The 15,434-nt window shown below is 41.8% G+C and overlaps 1 protein-coding gene across 1 annotated transcript in view; it reads left to right on the top strand.

Annotated features, from left to right (window-relative positions):
* The first annotated feature begins 564 nt into the window (after nt 1-564).
* The window catches only part of MTMR7 (myotubularin related protein 7), a 41,992-nt gene continuing 27,122 nt past the window's right edge, over nt 565-15,434 (top strand). Inside the window, exon 1 of the mRNA XM_048509866.1 lies at nt 565-811. Coding sequence (XP_048365823.1) covers nt 788-811 — 24 coding nt within the window. The 5' untranslated portion in view covers nt 565-787. The remainder of the gene's footprint in view (nt 812-15,434) is intronic.

The raw sequence follows: 15,434 nt of genomic DNA, 5'->3' as shown, positions 1-15,434 counted from the left end.
AACAGCAGGGAGGAAAAGACCAATCTAAAATTGTTTTCAAAACCAAATGGGGAAAACACACAGAGAAATGAAATAAAACAAGACAATAAATTTGATGGTAAGATACGTTGCATTGCTTTAACCTTGGTCATAAGCCGCCCTGAGCTTGGGAAGGTAATTTGGTAGGGAATAAACAAACAAACAAACAAACAACACTGAAGGGGCTTGGGATCCTTTGCATCCAGTCACCCTGGAAGTGACAAGACTGTCATTGCAAGCTGTCTGAGAGGTAGACCCTTATAAGCTGTGGTTGATCTTATAGCTCCATGTCAGATGAAATTTCATTTGCTTTTTTGCAAAGCACGGAAAGTGGGAATCTTGGCAAAAGAGGGTGGGAAAAAAACACTGCCTGCTTTTTAAAAAACCCTGCTGTTTTCCTTCACGGCCTTAGAATGGCAGGACCACTTCCTTAGATCCACCTTTCCTTTCCCTTGCAATAAAGACATCCTGGAACCTGTCAGTCTTTAGGGCCTTGTCATTTGTGTGAAGGCGAGTGAGCCTCCTTCTCTGCCTGCAACACAAGCTGTCAGGAGAAGCATGGCAGCAGCCGCAGGAGGTGGAGCTAATCTATGAGCATCAAAACAGAGGCACATTATTAGGGATGTGAATAAGCTTTCACCCTTTTTTTTTGAGTTTTCTTGAGGGTTTGTGTATGCTCATCTGATTCCACCCTGCTCTCTATGTGTCTACCTGTGTTGTTTGTGCAAGGTGCGGGCGGGGGAAATCCCTGCTGAGAGATCCGGTCGCTATGGAGCACATCAGGCTGCCCAAGGTTAGTACAGAGGGAGGAAAAGAGATGGATGCTTGTTATGACGAGAGGGTCAGGAGACAGATGGCTTTTACATGCCTTTAGTATGTTCATTGGGAAAAAGGACTTTCCTTGAGGGGCAAAACTGGTTGAATTAATTCCTTTCTGTAATATAAATGGAAATAGATGTTTATCAACCCATCCCCCCCCCCCCCAATACAGATCTTGCTATTGTTTCAATTAAGTGGGGGCATTCATTGTCAGGAATGTCTTTATGCTTACTCATCCATTACTGGTAATAATGCAGCATCCATCTCAGAGAGCAGGGGGAAAGGGTCTTTTCTCCTTTCCACCCCTGTAATTTTGTGCTGCCGATTTAAGCGATGTGAAATTTAGCTAGAGGCCCCCAGATTTGTTTGAAAATTTACCCTAACCCTCTACAGCACAGGCAGAATATGTTATCTTTCCTGTGCAATTAACAACAAAACAAATCAAATTATAGTGAATCATATGGTAGGGTAAAGTTAATTAAGTTGCTTTAGGATATTATTGTATTTACGCAATAAAAATGTTTGTTTGTTTAGAATGCTTTTGAAATCTCTGTGGTAATTTTTATTCATCATGATAACATGGCCTTAAAATAATGGTGGAAATTACATCATTGGGTTTCTAGCTCCTGGACCTGAAGTGTGATGTGAGCATATAACACACTCTCTCTCTCTCTCTCTCTCTCTCTCTCTCTCTCTCTCTTATGTAGGATCTTTTTTGAAGGCTTAGCAAATAGTTTTCCTTCTGGTATCTATGAGTATTGGTTAAACCTATGAGCCCATTGCTATGCAATATTAAAAACAGTAAGACTACGGAAGGTGAAAACATTATTTTAAAAATGTTTAGTAGAGGCAAACAAAATATTTTTCAAAATGGATATAGTGAGGGTTGTGAAAATTCTGCCCTCAATACATTTGTTGTGTGAGCAGAGAATCTGCTCTTTTGTGTTGAATTTGGCAGCTAGCGATTTTCAGCTTTTTTTAATAAGTTTTAGCCCTCATGCTTATTTTTAAAAAACTTGGAAATGTTCCTTTCAGTTTCTTTCTCATTATTATCCTGTTCCCATAAAACGTTTCCAAACTAGCTACCAACTTCAATAATACAAGCAAAATACAAATATAAATTTATCTGCCAGGTTTTTGTATTTGCCATAAAGACATGTAATGCGTACTGCAAGGGAAAAAATGGGTTTAGATCATCCAATGATCTAGTACACAGGTGTCAAACTCACAGCCCTCCAGATGTTATGGACTACAATTCCCATAATCCCCTGCCCGCATGATGCTGGCAGGGGATGATGGGAACTGTAGTCCATAACATTTGGAGGGCCGTGAGTTTGATACCTATGATCTAGTATTCTGAGACAGTTACACAATTTGCTGTCTAGGCTGGTACGTTCTGCTAGAAGCAGGCCACATGTAGGTCAAAGCACCAGCTAAGTGTACCAATGGTGAATGGGACTAATAATAATAATGAGAGTTTCAAAGCCAGCATAGCTTATCCTGCTAAAGTATAACTCCCTCTGAGGCTTACATGCATGGGAAAATACCTACTAAAACCAAGTAGCAGGACAGAGGGCGGAGACTTCCTTTGTAGAACCTTCTTAACTCTTAGAGACCTAAAGGATGAAGAATGTCAGAAGGTGTAGAATAGGGTACCTGATCTATTAGGCCCCTAGAACAGCCAGGAGATGTATTGACTAGCCCCTAGTGGACTCAAGAGCCTGCAAAGATGAGATGAGAACTGAAGACCCCAGAAAAGGATGCTGTCCAGCTACAAGCGACCACTTTCCCAGCATGGTCTCTTATTTCTGTGTAAAGTGCCATCAAGTCACAGCTGAGGTATGGTGACCCCATGGGGGTTTTCAAGGCAAGAGACAAACAGAGGTTGACTGCCAATTCCTGCCTCTGCATGCTAACCCTGGACTTCCTTGGTGGTCTCCCATCCAAATACTAACCAGGGGTTAGCCCTGCTTAGCTTCCTAGATCTGATGCGATCAGGCTAGTCTTAGCCATTCAGGTGTGGGCTTCTCTCTCACAAGGTACCAGAGGAAAAAAGAATTCGATGCCAGGGAATTGCTTATATTCACCTTCAATTGTGTGCATCACTCACAGAGGCGAGCTCATGTATTTTAAAGACATAATCCATTACCTCCACCTGTTTCAATATCCCTCAGGGTCTACCCACTTCACCTTGACTGAAAAATTAATCCCTGAGTCAGCTAAATCACTAGCATTCCAAGTAATGCAGCCTGCCATGTTCCTAGGCCAGAGCACCACTTCCCTAGTCCCTGGAAGTATCTGATCTCTCTAGATTAGAGAGAGCTCAAGGCTTGCTAGCTGCTGTCCTTTCTACCTGTGCTACCTATGCCTATTAGCTTCCCCCCAGCTTCTGCTGGGACCTTTTAATCACCTCCTCTTGGCTATACCCTGAACCTCCTAGAACACAGCACTTGGTTTCATGATCCAGTCTACCTTACTGATGATGCCCAGCCAATTTTCTTTATGCATTTGTTTATTTCCATCTTGACTTTCTCATTGAGACTCAAGGCAGTTTACAAAGTATACAAACAATGCAATCAGACAATCTTTAAGAAGCAATAGGTCCAAGGATGACAAAATTAGAAAACAATGCTAACAAAAAAAAACAGTATCGGGTAATAACCAATGCAGAAAATGAATTACAGAAGTAGCAGATAATGGAATAAGAGCAAGGTAATACAAAAACAAACAGTACAACTGACTACAGCTCTGTTCCCTTAATAAAAGCACCCTGCTGAAGCATTCCATTATATTACAGCCCTATTCCCTTTGTGAAAATTCTCTCCTGAACATTTGTTTTCTATTCCATTCTTCCAAACAATGCAAATGCAGGAGCCAGGCTGTTCCATAAGATGGGAGCAACAGCAAAGAATACTTAAGTATGGACAGCTGTTGATCACCCCCATTTTACTCATTAGCTTCAGACTTTGCTCAGATGAGGTGGTCTTGCAGATAGGTGAATCCAATGCCATGAAGAGTATTTGAGGTGAAAACCAGTACCTTGTATTGACCTTGGCACCAGTTGAGTTACCAATGGAGTGACTGCGGAATAGCCATAATAGGCATTTTCTACCTGGCTCCCAATAATAACTGAATTGTGGTGTTCTATACAGTGGTGGGATTCAAATAATTTAGCAACCGGTTCTGGTGGTAGGATTCTAATAATTTAACAACTGGTTGTTTACAAGCACCATTTTAACAACTGGTTCTGCTGAAGTGGTGCAAACCTGCTGAATTCCACCACTGGTTCTATACCATTTCTAAGGTATTAAGGTTAGAAGTCAAGTTACTTACAGCCCAATCCAAACTGAAATGGCAGATGGGGACAATGCCACTCCAGCACCACTCCACTCTCTCCAATGGGCTTCCCCACTAGCACGGGGCGCCTCCCCCTCCAAGAACCTATGTGTGTCCAGGAATCCACAAAAAGTGTAGTGTATCTTCAAGCCGGCCCCACCAGCACACGGTGTCTGGGCAGGCAGTGGAAACTGACTAAGGCCCCTGCCCTACCTGCAGAATGCCCCCAACCATGCTGATGCAGCGTTCTGGACAGGAATGGCTGCAGGGTGAATGCCCCCCTCCTCCAGCGCATTTCCCCTTGCACCGATAGTGTGGGCACCCACGCAGCCGCAAGGCTGCACCCAGTTCAGAGGGGGACTTGCCTCCCTCCCCAGATTGTGCTGCCAGAGAAACAAATGTCAGTTGTAAATAATGACAACCCACTGACGTTCTTTAGAAAGTAAAATTCATGGGGAAGCAGCCAAAAACTGAAATATCTTCTGAGTGACTTAATTGAGCATTGCAAAAAAAAAAAAAAAAAAAAAAGCAGAGCAAACCTCTCTAGATCCTCACTAATTTGGAATATACATTGTGCTAACATATAAAAGATGGAACCAATGGTGGCAAAAGCAGAATGATACCACAGGCATAGATGAGACCTTTTTATATCAGTGCAGTTGTGCTTTGGCAGCAAAGCTATTTAATTTCATTTTCAATGAACAGGCCAAATTCTTCCCTAGTGTACTGTGTCCACAGTGGAGTAATGTTGAGTGCTTTAAATATTGCTTCCCTTGTTAATGTAGCTTTTTGGAGAGGTTGAAATTGCTTTAATAGACTAGTTTCCCCATTCTAATAAAATACCTTTATTGCTGCAAGAATTTAGGATATATTTGGAAAAATTGCATGTACTTATATCATAAACGGGATTTTCTATGATTCAAAGATGATCTTGCTGAAAACATGATTGTTTTCATTTGCCACCAAACCAGGCTGAGATTAACCCAACCTGTGGACCCCCAAGAGCTATTCCATGCCATGCCATGAAAATTCAGGGTTGATTTTAAATTAATGGAGGTTAGTGGGTAACCTTTTTGAAGTGTTTTGGCCAGTTTGTATAACAGAGTACAGGAACCTCAACAGCAGATATTTCTGGATGTTGCTGATTTTTCTAAGGCCAGTTCTAGCTGGCTTTTAATGTGGTTTTGGGACTGAGTTCTATAAAGGGGGGAAAGATGCACCCATGTTGATTATTCTGAACTTCTCAGTGGCTTTGATACATTGACCATGATATCTTTCTGGATTGTTGGAGGCATGAAGAGGCACTGTGCTTTAATCGTCTCGCTGCCACCTTGGAAGCTGTTTCCAAAAGAGGCTCTATGAAACTGATGCTGTACTTGTCCACAGGGCTTTCTTTTTATTCCTTCTGCCATTTATACGAAACTACTTTTCCATCCTGGTAGGGCCCTGCCTCTCCTCCCTTCTCCTTTGGCCTTTAGACCAGGCATCTCTGTGTGTGTTTTTACACAACCTTTGTTGTTTAATCTGTATTTATTGTTTTAATTGCTGCTGAATTTTAATGAGTTAGATTTTATGTTATATTGATTTACTGTTCTGGAAACAGTCATGTTGTGAGCCGCCTCGAGCCCTTCGAGGATGAGGTGGCCTATAAATGTAAACAAACAAACAAATAAATAAATACTAGGAAAAGTCCTCCAGAGACTTGGAGTAAATGTCATGAATTTTCAGTTGATTCCCAATTCTGTTCTTTCTATACATCTGTTACCCACTGCCAGGGGTAACTAGAAAGTGATTTCAGAGTGATTTCAGCTTTGTCAGCAATGAGCGATAGTGATTTCAGAGTGATTTCAGCTTTGGCAGCAGTGAGTGGATGCAGAGGCAGGCTGCCTTCAGAGCAGAGGTTCTTTATTGTGATTTCAAGCTCTTTCCAGGCCAGACTGCTCAGTACAGAATGAAACACAGCCCTTTTTATACAGTTTTTCACCCAATCAGAGGAGGAAGGGGGCAGTCCCCTGCCACATAATACAGACAATCTAAAACAAAGAGGAGGAAGACAGTCTTTTGTTTTTGCTGATGGGATTAAGTCCCAGAAGAAAAGGCTGCCAATGAATCTTGAGATCCTAGAAGTGGAAAATCCAATAGTCCAATGGGTCTTGAGATCCTAGAAGTGAAAATTCAAATAGTCCAATGGGAAGTAGGGTGATGTCCTCCAAACGGCCAAGGCACTCCTTGTAAGTCCAAAAAGGTCTTTTGTTGAGGTTGACAGATTTATCAGATTGTAAGAAGGAGTTGTCCATACTTTGCATTTTCTGATCTACTTCCTTGTTACCTAGCTAAAATAAAACTACTAAAATCCTAAGAGGCTGATTCTGTTAATACAATAAAGTAAAAGAAATATTCCTAATCCATTTCTCTTCTTGTCTATCACTTAAAGTAACTCTATAGAATCTCTTAACCTTATAACAACATGCTTATATGTATTGCGGAGAGATAACACCAGTAATACATTTTTACTACATACACGCATGGGTAATAAGCAAAACAATATCAGTGTAATATCAAGGAAACTACAAAATAACTTTCAAGCTATATCACACATCATAGAAATGGGATGAAAGCTCTATCTAGGTTACACGCAGGGGTTTATATTTAAGAATTAACACAATCTTTATTCTAAAGGAGGTTCACAAACAGTTTGAGGGGGATAAGAAGGGGACTCATAAACTTCACACATTATTTATTGATACCAACATATATCTCTATTTAAGGCTTAGCCAGGCATATACCATAGGAAAATGGATTTCTGGGAATCCATGGGTAACACATCTAATCCAAGCATAGCTACAGATGATCTAAACCTGGGGTCCCCAACCTTTTTGAGCTTGTGGGCACTTTTGGAATTCTGATGTGGCATGGTGGGCTCAGCAACAAAATAGCTGCCACAAAATGGTTGTTACAGGAGGCAAAGCCAGCTACAAAATGATTGTCACAGCTAAATTTCTGTAACATAGGATAGATCTTTGTGCTGTGGTTGCTGTGAAAGCAGCATTATATATTAAAAAAATATGCACAGCCTTATCTGCCCCAACTACTTCCTAAATGCACTTGGCAGGCATCAGAAAATAAGATGCAGATTCTGCACCTGCATGGATTGCTGGGTTATCTTATGAATATTCAGTGACTTCTGGTTGGGGTTGCTTTCTCCCTTAATGACCAGGTTTACACCTTCTGCATCCATACTTTGCAGTGGATGCCATGAGTCTGTGCTGTCCCCAATTATATATGTATTAGGGAATTAGTTCAACAAAGGGCTGTGTTTGAGAACCTGAAGAGCAGCTGTCACAGATCATCCTTTCAGAAGGGTATGTGCTAATTGGATGGGGAAGAATCTCAGAATCCTGCTCCCATAGATTACATTAATAATCACACACACACTGTTGTCCCATAGGACAGCCAGTGCAGGATCTAGAAGGCTGTTCAAATCCTGTTTTTAGCCATAAAGTTCACTGGATGCCACTGAACTCTTTCTGAGGCTAATTTACCTCACAGTGGCAGAGGAGAACTCCTCAGAGGAAGGGAGGGATAAAAATGTGATGAATGTGGGACAGCACTGTGGAGAATTAGCCCCTAAGTAACTTAGTATGTGTGTGAAGAGGCCTACAGTGTGCTTTTATCCCATACTGTTTCTACACTCGTCCATATAGTCCAGCATGCATACACTGAATTTCTCAATATTAATATAAGAAGAATGACCCATTCTTCTTGAGGAGACTTCCTGTGCTTCTGGCTAAGCACTAATAATAGCCTTTTTATATCTCTGTGGCTACATCAACTTCCAGTGTTTGGATCTCAGGGGAGCAATCATGACTGTGTATAGGACAGCAGCTATAAATCTAAAATAACAAAATCATGTAGCTTCTGGAGTTTTCATAGAAAAGACTACCTCACAATGTTTGCTATAACACATTTCTTGAAAGTAGTTTTGAAAAATATTTTTTTATTTAAGACTGTGTGGTTCAGTGGCATAAAAATCCTATGGGGTCACCATAGGACGTGACTTTGCACCACCATGGTACAGAGTGTCAGAGGTGAGACAGGACAGATTTCAGTTTCTAAACAGAAATATAGTTTTAACATGTTCTTCTTGAGCTGTAATTAATTTCCCTATCTGTCCAGTGGCATGAAGACAATTTGAACTAGGAAGTAGAAATCCAACACTTAGTTAAACCCATTTAATTCTCATTGATTTCAATGGAATTAGACTGCATCATGCTGGAATGCGGTTTAAATTACAAGGTGTTATGTGTCCTTTGTCCTTAAGGAAAAGTTCGCTAGATTGTTAGATTGAATAATGCAAAGAAACTGTCCACAGAGCGTTGAGTTCCTAAAGCTAAACTGATCGGTAATCGAACATCTTTAGTATTGATGGTATTAAACATACAAATGTTTCTGAATGTGTAAAATTATGGGTCAGATCCAACCAGTGTTTCCATTACTAAAAACAGGAGATATTGTTTACTTATTGTGCAGTTAACGATGTCCTAAAAGGACAAACATAGTAACTCATAAGCGGAGTTACTATGGGCTTAGCAGAGTTAGCTCTGCTAAGGAGTTCACTGAAAGTTGTAGAACTCACTACCCTGAACTGAGCAACCAAGGCAGATATTCACCCCTGACACTAATAGCCAGGGTTTTATTCTGCATGTGTGCTTTTTTGGCATGCTAGTTTAAATCCTCTATTGCCTTTGCCATTTCCACTCATGATAAACCTCTGGGTCTTCTAATGACTGTACAAAAAAACCCTTTCTGTTGTGAAGATACTGGAAAGTAGGAAGGATCATCTGTTTCTACAGAAACTGGGTTAAAGGGTGGTTTCAGTTCTCGTATCAGATTTTCTATGTTTCTGTTCCAAAATTATGGGCACTCTTTTACAGAGCTCTCATTGTCCTGCACTTTGGGCCAGAAAAGAATTCTCATAACTGGCCTCTTCTATCTCATAACTTTTCACAGTTAGAAGCGTGACTGTAACCATGTGGGCTTGAGGTCATTTAAGGAAAAGGACAGCATGAATTTGACTTTTGGATTCCAACTGCATCCCAGCTGTGTTTCCTTTTCTCATCACTCATCGCCTTGGCTAAGGGCAGATGATTTTTCCTCCTAACTTTTTCTCCTATGTTAATACAAACAGCATATTTTCCACTGGTCTCACTCTGAAAAGACATGAGCCCAAGTAGCTAGTTTACTTCTTACTTTGATCAGATGAGTGGATCCTATTTACCAGATGTATAATCCCATTCACCCACCCAGGCTACAACTGATGGCTGCTATATCTAGCATTTCTTGAAACCACTAACTGTAGTTCAAAAATAGTTTTGTAGCATTCCTCTTTCCAAAATGGATCCTTATTGGCAAAATCCATGTCCTGGCTAAAGACTGGACTAGATGTTACATGCCAGTGCATGTTTTTAATATCCCAGTAATAGCATTCGTGCTTTTACTCTCTCTGGCTGTTTCCGCATGGGCGGAATACAGCGTCCCAGGGACGCTTAAAACAGTGTCCCTGGGGAGGGGTTCGCACGGCCGCTGAGCGGTGCGAAGCTGCTGTTTCCAAACCTTGCTCCCTGAGTGAGGTTTTTCGAAAACAGCGGCTTCCAACCGCTGCTGTGGGCTGGAAGGCACCATTTCCCCCCCTTTTCTGAATGCCTTACCATCCCTCCGACCTTCCGGCACGTCGCCCAGGCCAGGGGACACCCCCCTGCCCTGCAACTCCAGAGCTGTCACGCATGGCAGGGGGTGTGTCCCCTGGCCTGGGCGATGCGGCAGAAGGTCGTAGGGATGGTAAGGTGTTCGGGGGATGGCACAGCCTCTGCGCAGGCTGCGCCGTCTTCCCCGCCCCTATCGGAACCGTCTGTGCGAACAGTCCCGGGGGGGCGTCGGCATCGTTTATGCCGACGCACCCCCGCAGCGTGGCCGTGCGGAAATGGCCTCTAAGTTCTCCCACTATGACAGATACCTTTTCCAGCCTTATTTCTACTTTAAAGCATATTAACTTGGTTTCTACTGCTGTGCAGTCTCTGTGTACATCTCTCTGCTGGAGAGTCAGAAAATGTATGTGACAAAACATAGGCTGTAGTTTTCAAAAGCTCCTGCAACAATTAAACCACACTGATGGATTAAACCACAGCATTTGCCTTGGTGTCTACTGAAAAAGGAAGCCTGAAAACACAATGAGGGAAATAGGTGGGAATATGCAGGGCAAACTAAGCCTGTACAGAATTTTCTTAGGGGGTTTTTAATGCTTGAAAATGGCATTTCAGCAGATGTGATGTTGAGAAGCACAAAGCACCCCTACAAAACAATTCTCTCTCCGCAGAGATCTTGCTTTAAGAGTGAAGGCAATTTGGGTTGTGTTTTGCATGGATAATGGTTCTTTAGTGGTAGTTGTAAAATGCCTAATAAAGGTTATTGAACTGAACTGAAGTGGTGGTTACTATGTTAAAAGGGGCAAATGTTTTCAGGTTCATGTTCCCTTCCCAGATTGCCAAAACGAGGGTGTTGTTTGTGTGTATCTGTGTGAGATTTGAACTGCTTTGTGAAAAGCAGATCCCTGTTTTAGTAAGGACAGAGTGTTAAGTTCTGCCTGTTGTATTCTCCCTCAGTTGTGCATGTGCCCTGTTTCCACATTGTCCCACACTCTTGCTTAGATAAGGGAGTTAAAGGTTTGATGGTTGGCTGCTGAGAAGAGATCAGTGCAGGAGCTGTCCACAGAATCAGGAACTGGAAAAGTAGGCAACTGCAGCCATGCAGAGCTGGGATGTGCTCAGTTGTCTATCAGATTGTCTCTCAGTTGTCTATCAGATTGACCATGAGCCAGTCTTATGGAATACTGATGGATGATGGGTGAGTCTGAGTGACCCCTCCATTCCCTTTGATTGATTGAGAGCTCCAGTTCTGAGTAGAAATAGGTAATGGTATCCCTTGTGTTGCCAGATGTGCACTATTCTTTCTGGTCTAAACTTCTGCTTGGGTCTGCCTTCTTCACTGTTCTTGGCTTTCAGAGGACTATGGGGGTTGTGCAGGTGGACAGATCCAACTGGGAGATTCCCCTTTCTTCATATCTGTTGCTACCCTAGGTAGAGTCTTCTGCTGCATGTTGGAGTTGGTGCTTTCCTGTGGGACTCTAATGTAACAAAATAGAGTTGGAAGGGACCTCAAAAGGCACCTAGTCCAACCCTCTGTACAATGCAGGAAATTCACTGCTATCTTTCTTTCCAATGCCCCAGTGACCCCTGCTCTATGCCTAGGGTAAAAAAACAACAAACCTCCACTATCCTTGGCATTACACTGGCCATGTGCAATGACCACAAGAGCTGGTCATGTGTAATGACCACAAGAGCTGAGCACTGAGTTGTCCCTTCTTGCCCTCCCTCTCATGATCTGCCTATATTCATTGAATCAGCATTGCTGTCAGATGACCATTAAGATTCTGCGTAAAATCCTCCAAAGAAGGAGAGCCCACCAGCTCCCAAGGAACCGTGTTCCACTAAGGAGCTATCCTAACTGCCATGAAGTTCTTCCAAATGTTTAATTGAAAACGCTTTTGATTTAATTTCAACCAGTTGGTTCTGATCTGACCGTTGGGAGCAACAGAAAACCACCCCACTCCCATCCTTTATACGATAGCCCTTCAAATACTTGAAGATGGCTTTCATACCCTCTCTTGGTTGACTCTAACCTTAACTTATCCAGCTCCTTCAACCATCCCTGATAGGACTCCAGATCCCTCATCATCTTTGTTGCCCTCCTCTGGACACACACATGAAGTCTTGAGTGGGAGTCTGTTGAGGGATCCTTCTTGAAGGAGTGAAAGGTTCTATCCCTTTCTAATTCTGACTCACTGCAGGTCCTGACTGTGTTACATTAAAACTGAGCAAAATTCTCATTTGTGGGCTGAGAAACAGATATCACTGTTGTGTATGGAAAGAAAAAACACACACAGAGAGATGAATGTAGTATAGCATATTCCACAAGGATAGTTCGCAGTATTCCAGATTCATCTAGGAGTCACGACATTATTTTCGTGTGATCAATGTTATTAATAAGAATGTCTGAGGGTGAGCAAAATGTGTATCCTTTTTCATTAGGTGTATTTCTTTTTGTAAGTATTATATATTTTTGTGACCTCTGAGAGAAAAATATAACTACTACCCACCTGGAGTCTGAAGCTGTGCAAATGAAGGAAAGCTGCAAGAAATGAAGGCATTCAGTTAAAACTAGGCCCATTGCCGCGGCTGATTCTTTTAATAACAAGAATTTACTGTTCGGTCACAACTGACTCATGGTGACCCCTTCCATGGGGAGTACCAGGCATGAGATGAGCAGAGGTGCCAAGGAGGCCATTGCCGTCCTCTGTGTAGCACCCTGTCGCTTGTTCGGCAGCCGCCCATCCACATATCTACAGTGGCTGATCCTGCTTAGCTACCAAGTCCTAACTGCTTAGCTACCAAGCCTTAACTGAGCTTATCAGGCTGCTAACTCTTTTAACAAGCAAGACATGTATTTGAAGCCTTGTGATGTGTTGGAAGATCAACCAACATACAAAAGCAGCCATATTTTCACACAGAGCTTATCTTTCTGTTCTGAAGTCAGCCCAAATAAGAATTTGGCTCACTGGTTCTCCAACAATGGCTGTCTTTTCTTAAATGACCTCTGAGCAAACTTGTTCAGAAGGGCAGTGTTCAGGTTTATTGTCCAAGTAGAAGACCCTGACATCTGTTTGCAATTTTGCATACTAACTACTATTTTTGCCTCCCCACCCCCATTCCAAGCAAAGCTGGGTTTAAAATAGAATTTTTTGTGATCTCTTTATTATACCATGTAAGGATTGCAGTAAATTTCTTGGATGTGATTATGCTCCTTTTAGACTACAGCATCCAAGATTGCAAGGAAAATAAATTGTGGTGGACAGCCACAGTTTTAAATACATTTGCCATTGGTAATACTTTTTGTCATTTATTGGCCATGTTATCGCTCTCTGAGACATAGGCATGAAATGATTCAAATGCTTAAAACGGGACTTACTTCCAAGTATATAAGTTTAGATTGCTCCCTGTGTGACATATCAAGTTACTCTTAATTGTAGGGTTACAATTTGTCCATTCAAAGCCCATTCAAAGCATTTGGAATTCAGTGAACATGGAGTTGTGGTTCAGACAGACATGAACAATAACTGGATGCTAGATTTCCATTTGGATGATAATCAGAGCTGTCTTAAAAACAAAATCCCGAGACATAGGCATGAAATTATTAAAACGGGACTTACTTCCAAGTATATAAGTTTAGATTGCTCCCTATGTGACATATCAAGTTACTCTTAATTGTAGGGTTACAATTTGTCAGTATTGTCTGTGTCAGAGATTCCCTGGCCATGAGGGCTTCAAGAAGAAGCCAAACCAATCATAACTCCAGATTATATCATCCTCCTATTTGTTACGTGATCTAATAGGAGCAGCAGTGGCGTAGGAGGTTAAGAGCTCGTCCATCTAATCTGAAGGGACCGGGTTTGATTCCCAGCTCTGCCGCTTGAGCTGTGGAGGCTTATCTGGGGAATTCAGATTAGCCTGTACACTCCCACACACGCCAGCTGGGTGACCTTGGGCTAGTCTCAGAGCTCTCTCAGCCCCACCCACCTCACAGGGTGTTTGTTGTGAGGGGGGAAGGGCAAGGAGATTGTAAACCCCTTTGAGTCTCCTGCAGGAGAGAAAGGGGGGATATAAATCCAAACTCTTCTTCTCTTCTAATACGTCATAATCAGCTCAATCCAACTAAGGCTGATAAAATTATAACTGCTAGAGCCTATTTTTGGTATATTCATACAACTGTTACTGATCGTATGAAAATCCTGTATGTTGCTACCTTTTCTTGTGTGGATGCCCTTGGTACATACACATGCCCTAATAGGGTTGTCCAAAAAAGTGTTGAGTGTTTCTCATTCTCACTCTTTTTATGTGATTAATAGGATAGCACTGGGGTCCAAGATTTCAGCCTAATCAACTAATTCTTTAGATCACTAATCAGTGAGAAAAAAATTAATTGCTGGGATACATTTTAAATTGGGGCATTTGTAAATTAAGAGCACACTTTTAAAGCTTTATGGCTATTTTTGTTCTGGTACGCTACTTCTGGGGTGAGGTGAAGTCAAATCACTTCTGTGACGCAGAGTAAAACAAACAGTTGCTTATTATAAGACTGCAAGTCTATCTTTTGGATTTGTTTTACATTCTGAGTTACCTTCCATCAAAAGTATCTATATTAAGGTTCTGTAATACATAAATTATTTTAACTGATCAGTTGAAGGTCACATGGTAAATATAAATCACCTTCAATTAACAGGTAAAGAGATCTGGACCTGGGTATTGTTATTTGTGTGTCTAACTAGGCTGCCCCTTTTGAATGTATTCTCTGGCACAAATGTTTGTTTCGAGTAGATCCTCTTGGCCTAAAATAATTCGATGACCTGGCAAGAAGTCTGAAGGGTGACTTTGGAGCTGACCTAGTACAGCTCATTTCTCCACTGGGAATGCTGTGAGATGCATAAAAGTAGTTCCCAGAGGCCAACTTGGTTAGAAAATGTTTCTTTAAAAAAATTAGCTTTCTGTTTGTGCGCCCAGTGCTTGACATAGGTCATATAAGAACTAGCCAAGAAACCCATGAATCATGGTTTTGTGTGTAAGTATATGTATATTCAAACTGGGTCAAGTCCCTAGGTTCTCATCTTATTTGTTATAACTCATTTGTAACAAAACTGTTCTCAGCATGGATCAGGGCAGTGACAGGCTTCATTACAGGCATGAGAATCTGGCAAAAGCAAAGTCAATTTGAACACATTTAAACAGCTATTCGTTTAGGTTTAGCAAAAAGGCAGGTTTAGTTTGTTCGAATCCTCACCTTCCTTGAGGAAGTGAAGAAGCTTTTAAAAACATAACAGCATAAGAAAAGGCCTGGAGAGAAAAAATGTCTTCTCTCTTTTATAGAGGCTTCATGTATGAAAATGGACACTTGAAGCTTTTAATGGAAGTGAATGGTATCACCTGGTGGCTGATTTCCTATTAAGAAAGTTGGACACCCTGCATAAGAATACATGAAGAGCACTGCTGGATCGGACCAATGGTCCAAATAGTCCAGTATCCTCTTTCATACACTGGCCAACCAGTTGACCTAGAGCAGTGGTGGCGAACTTTTGGCACTCCAGATGTTATGGA

The sequence above is a fragment of the Sphaerodactylus townsendi genome, linkage group LG10 (genome assembly GCF_021028975.2).
Source record: "Sphaerodactylus townsendi isolate TG3544 linkage group LG10, MPM_Stown_v2.3, whole genome shotgun sequence".
NCBI lineage: Eukaryota > Metazoa > Chordata > Lepidosauria > Squamata > Sphaerodactylidae > Sphaerodactylus > Sphaerodactylus townsendi.
Note: the sequence above shows the minus strand (reverse complement) of the source record. Positions and strands in the feature narration are given on the sequence as shown.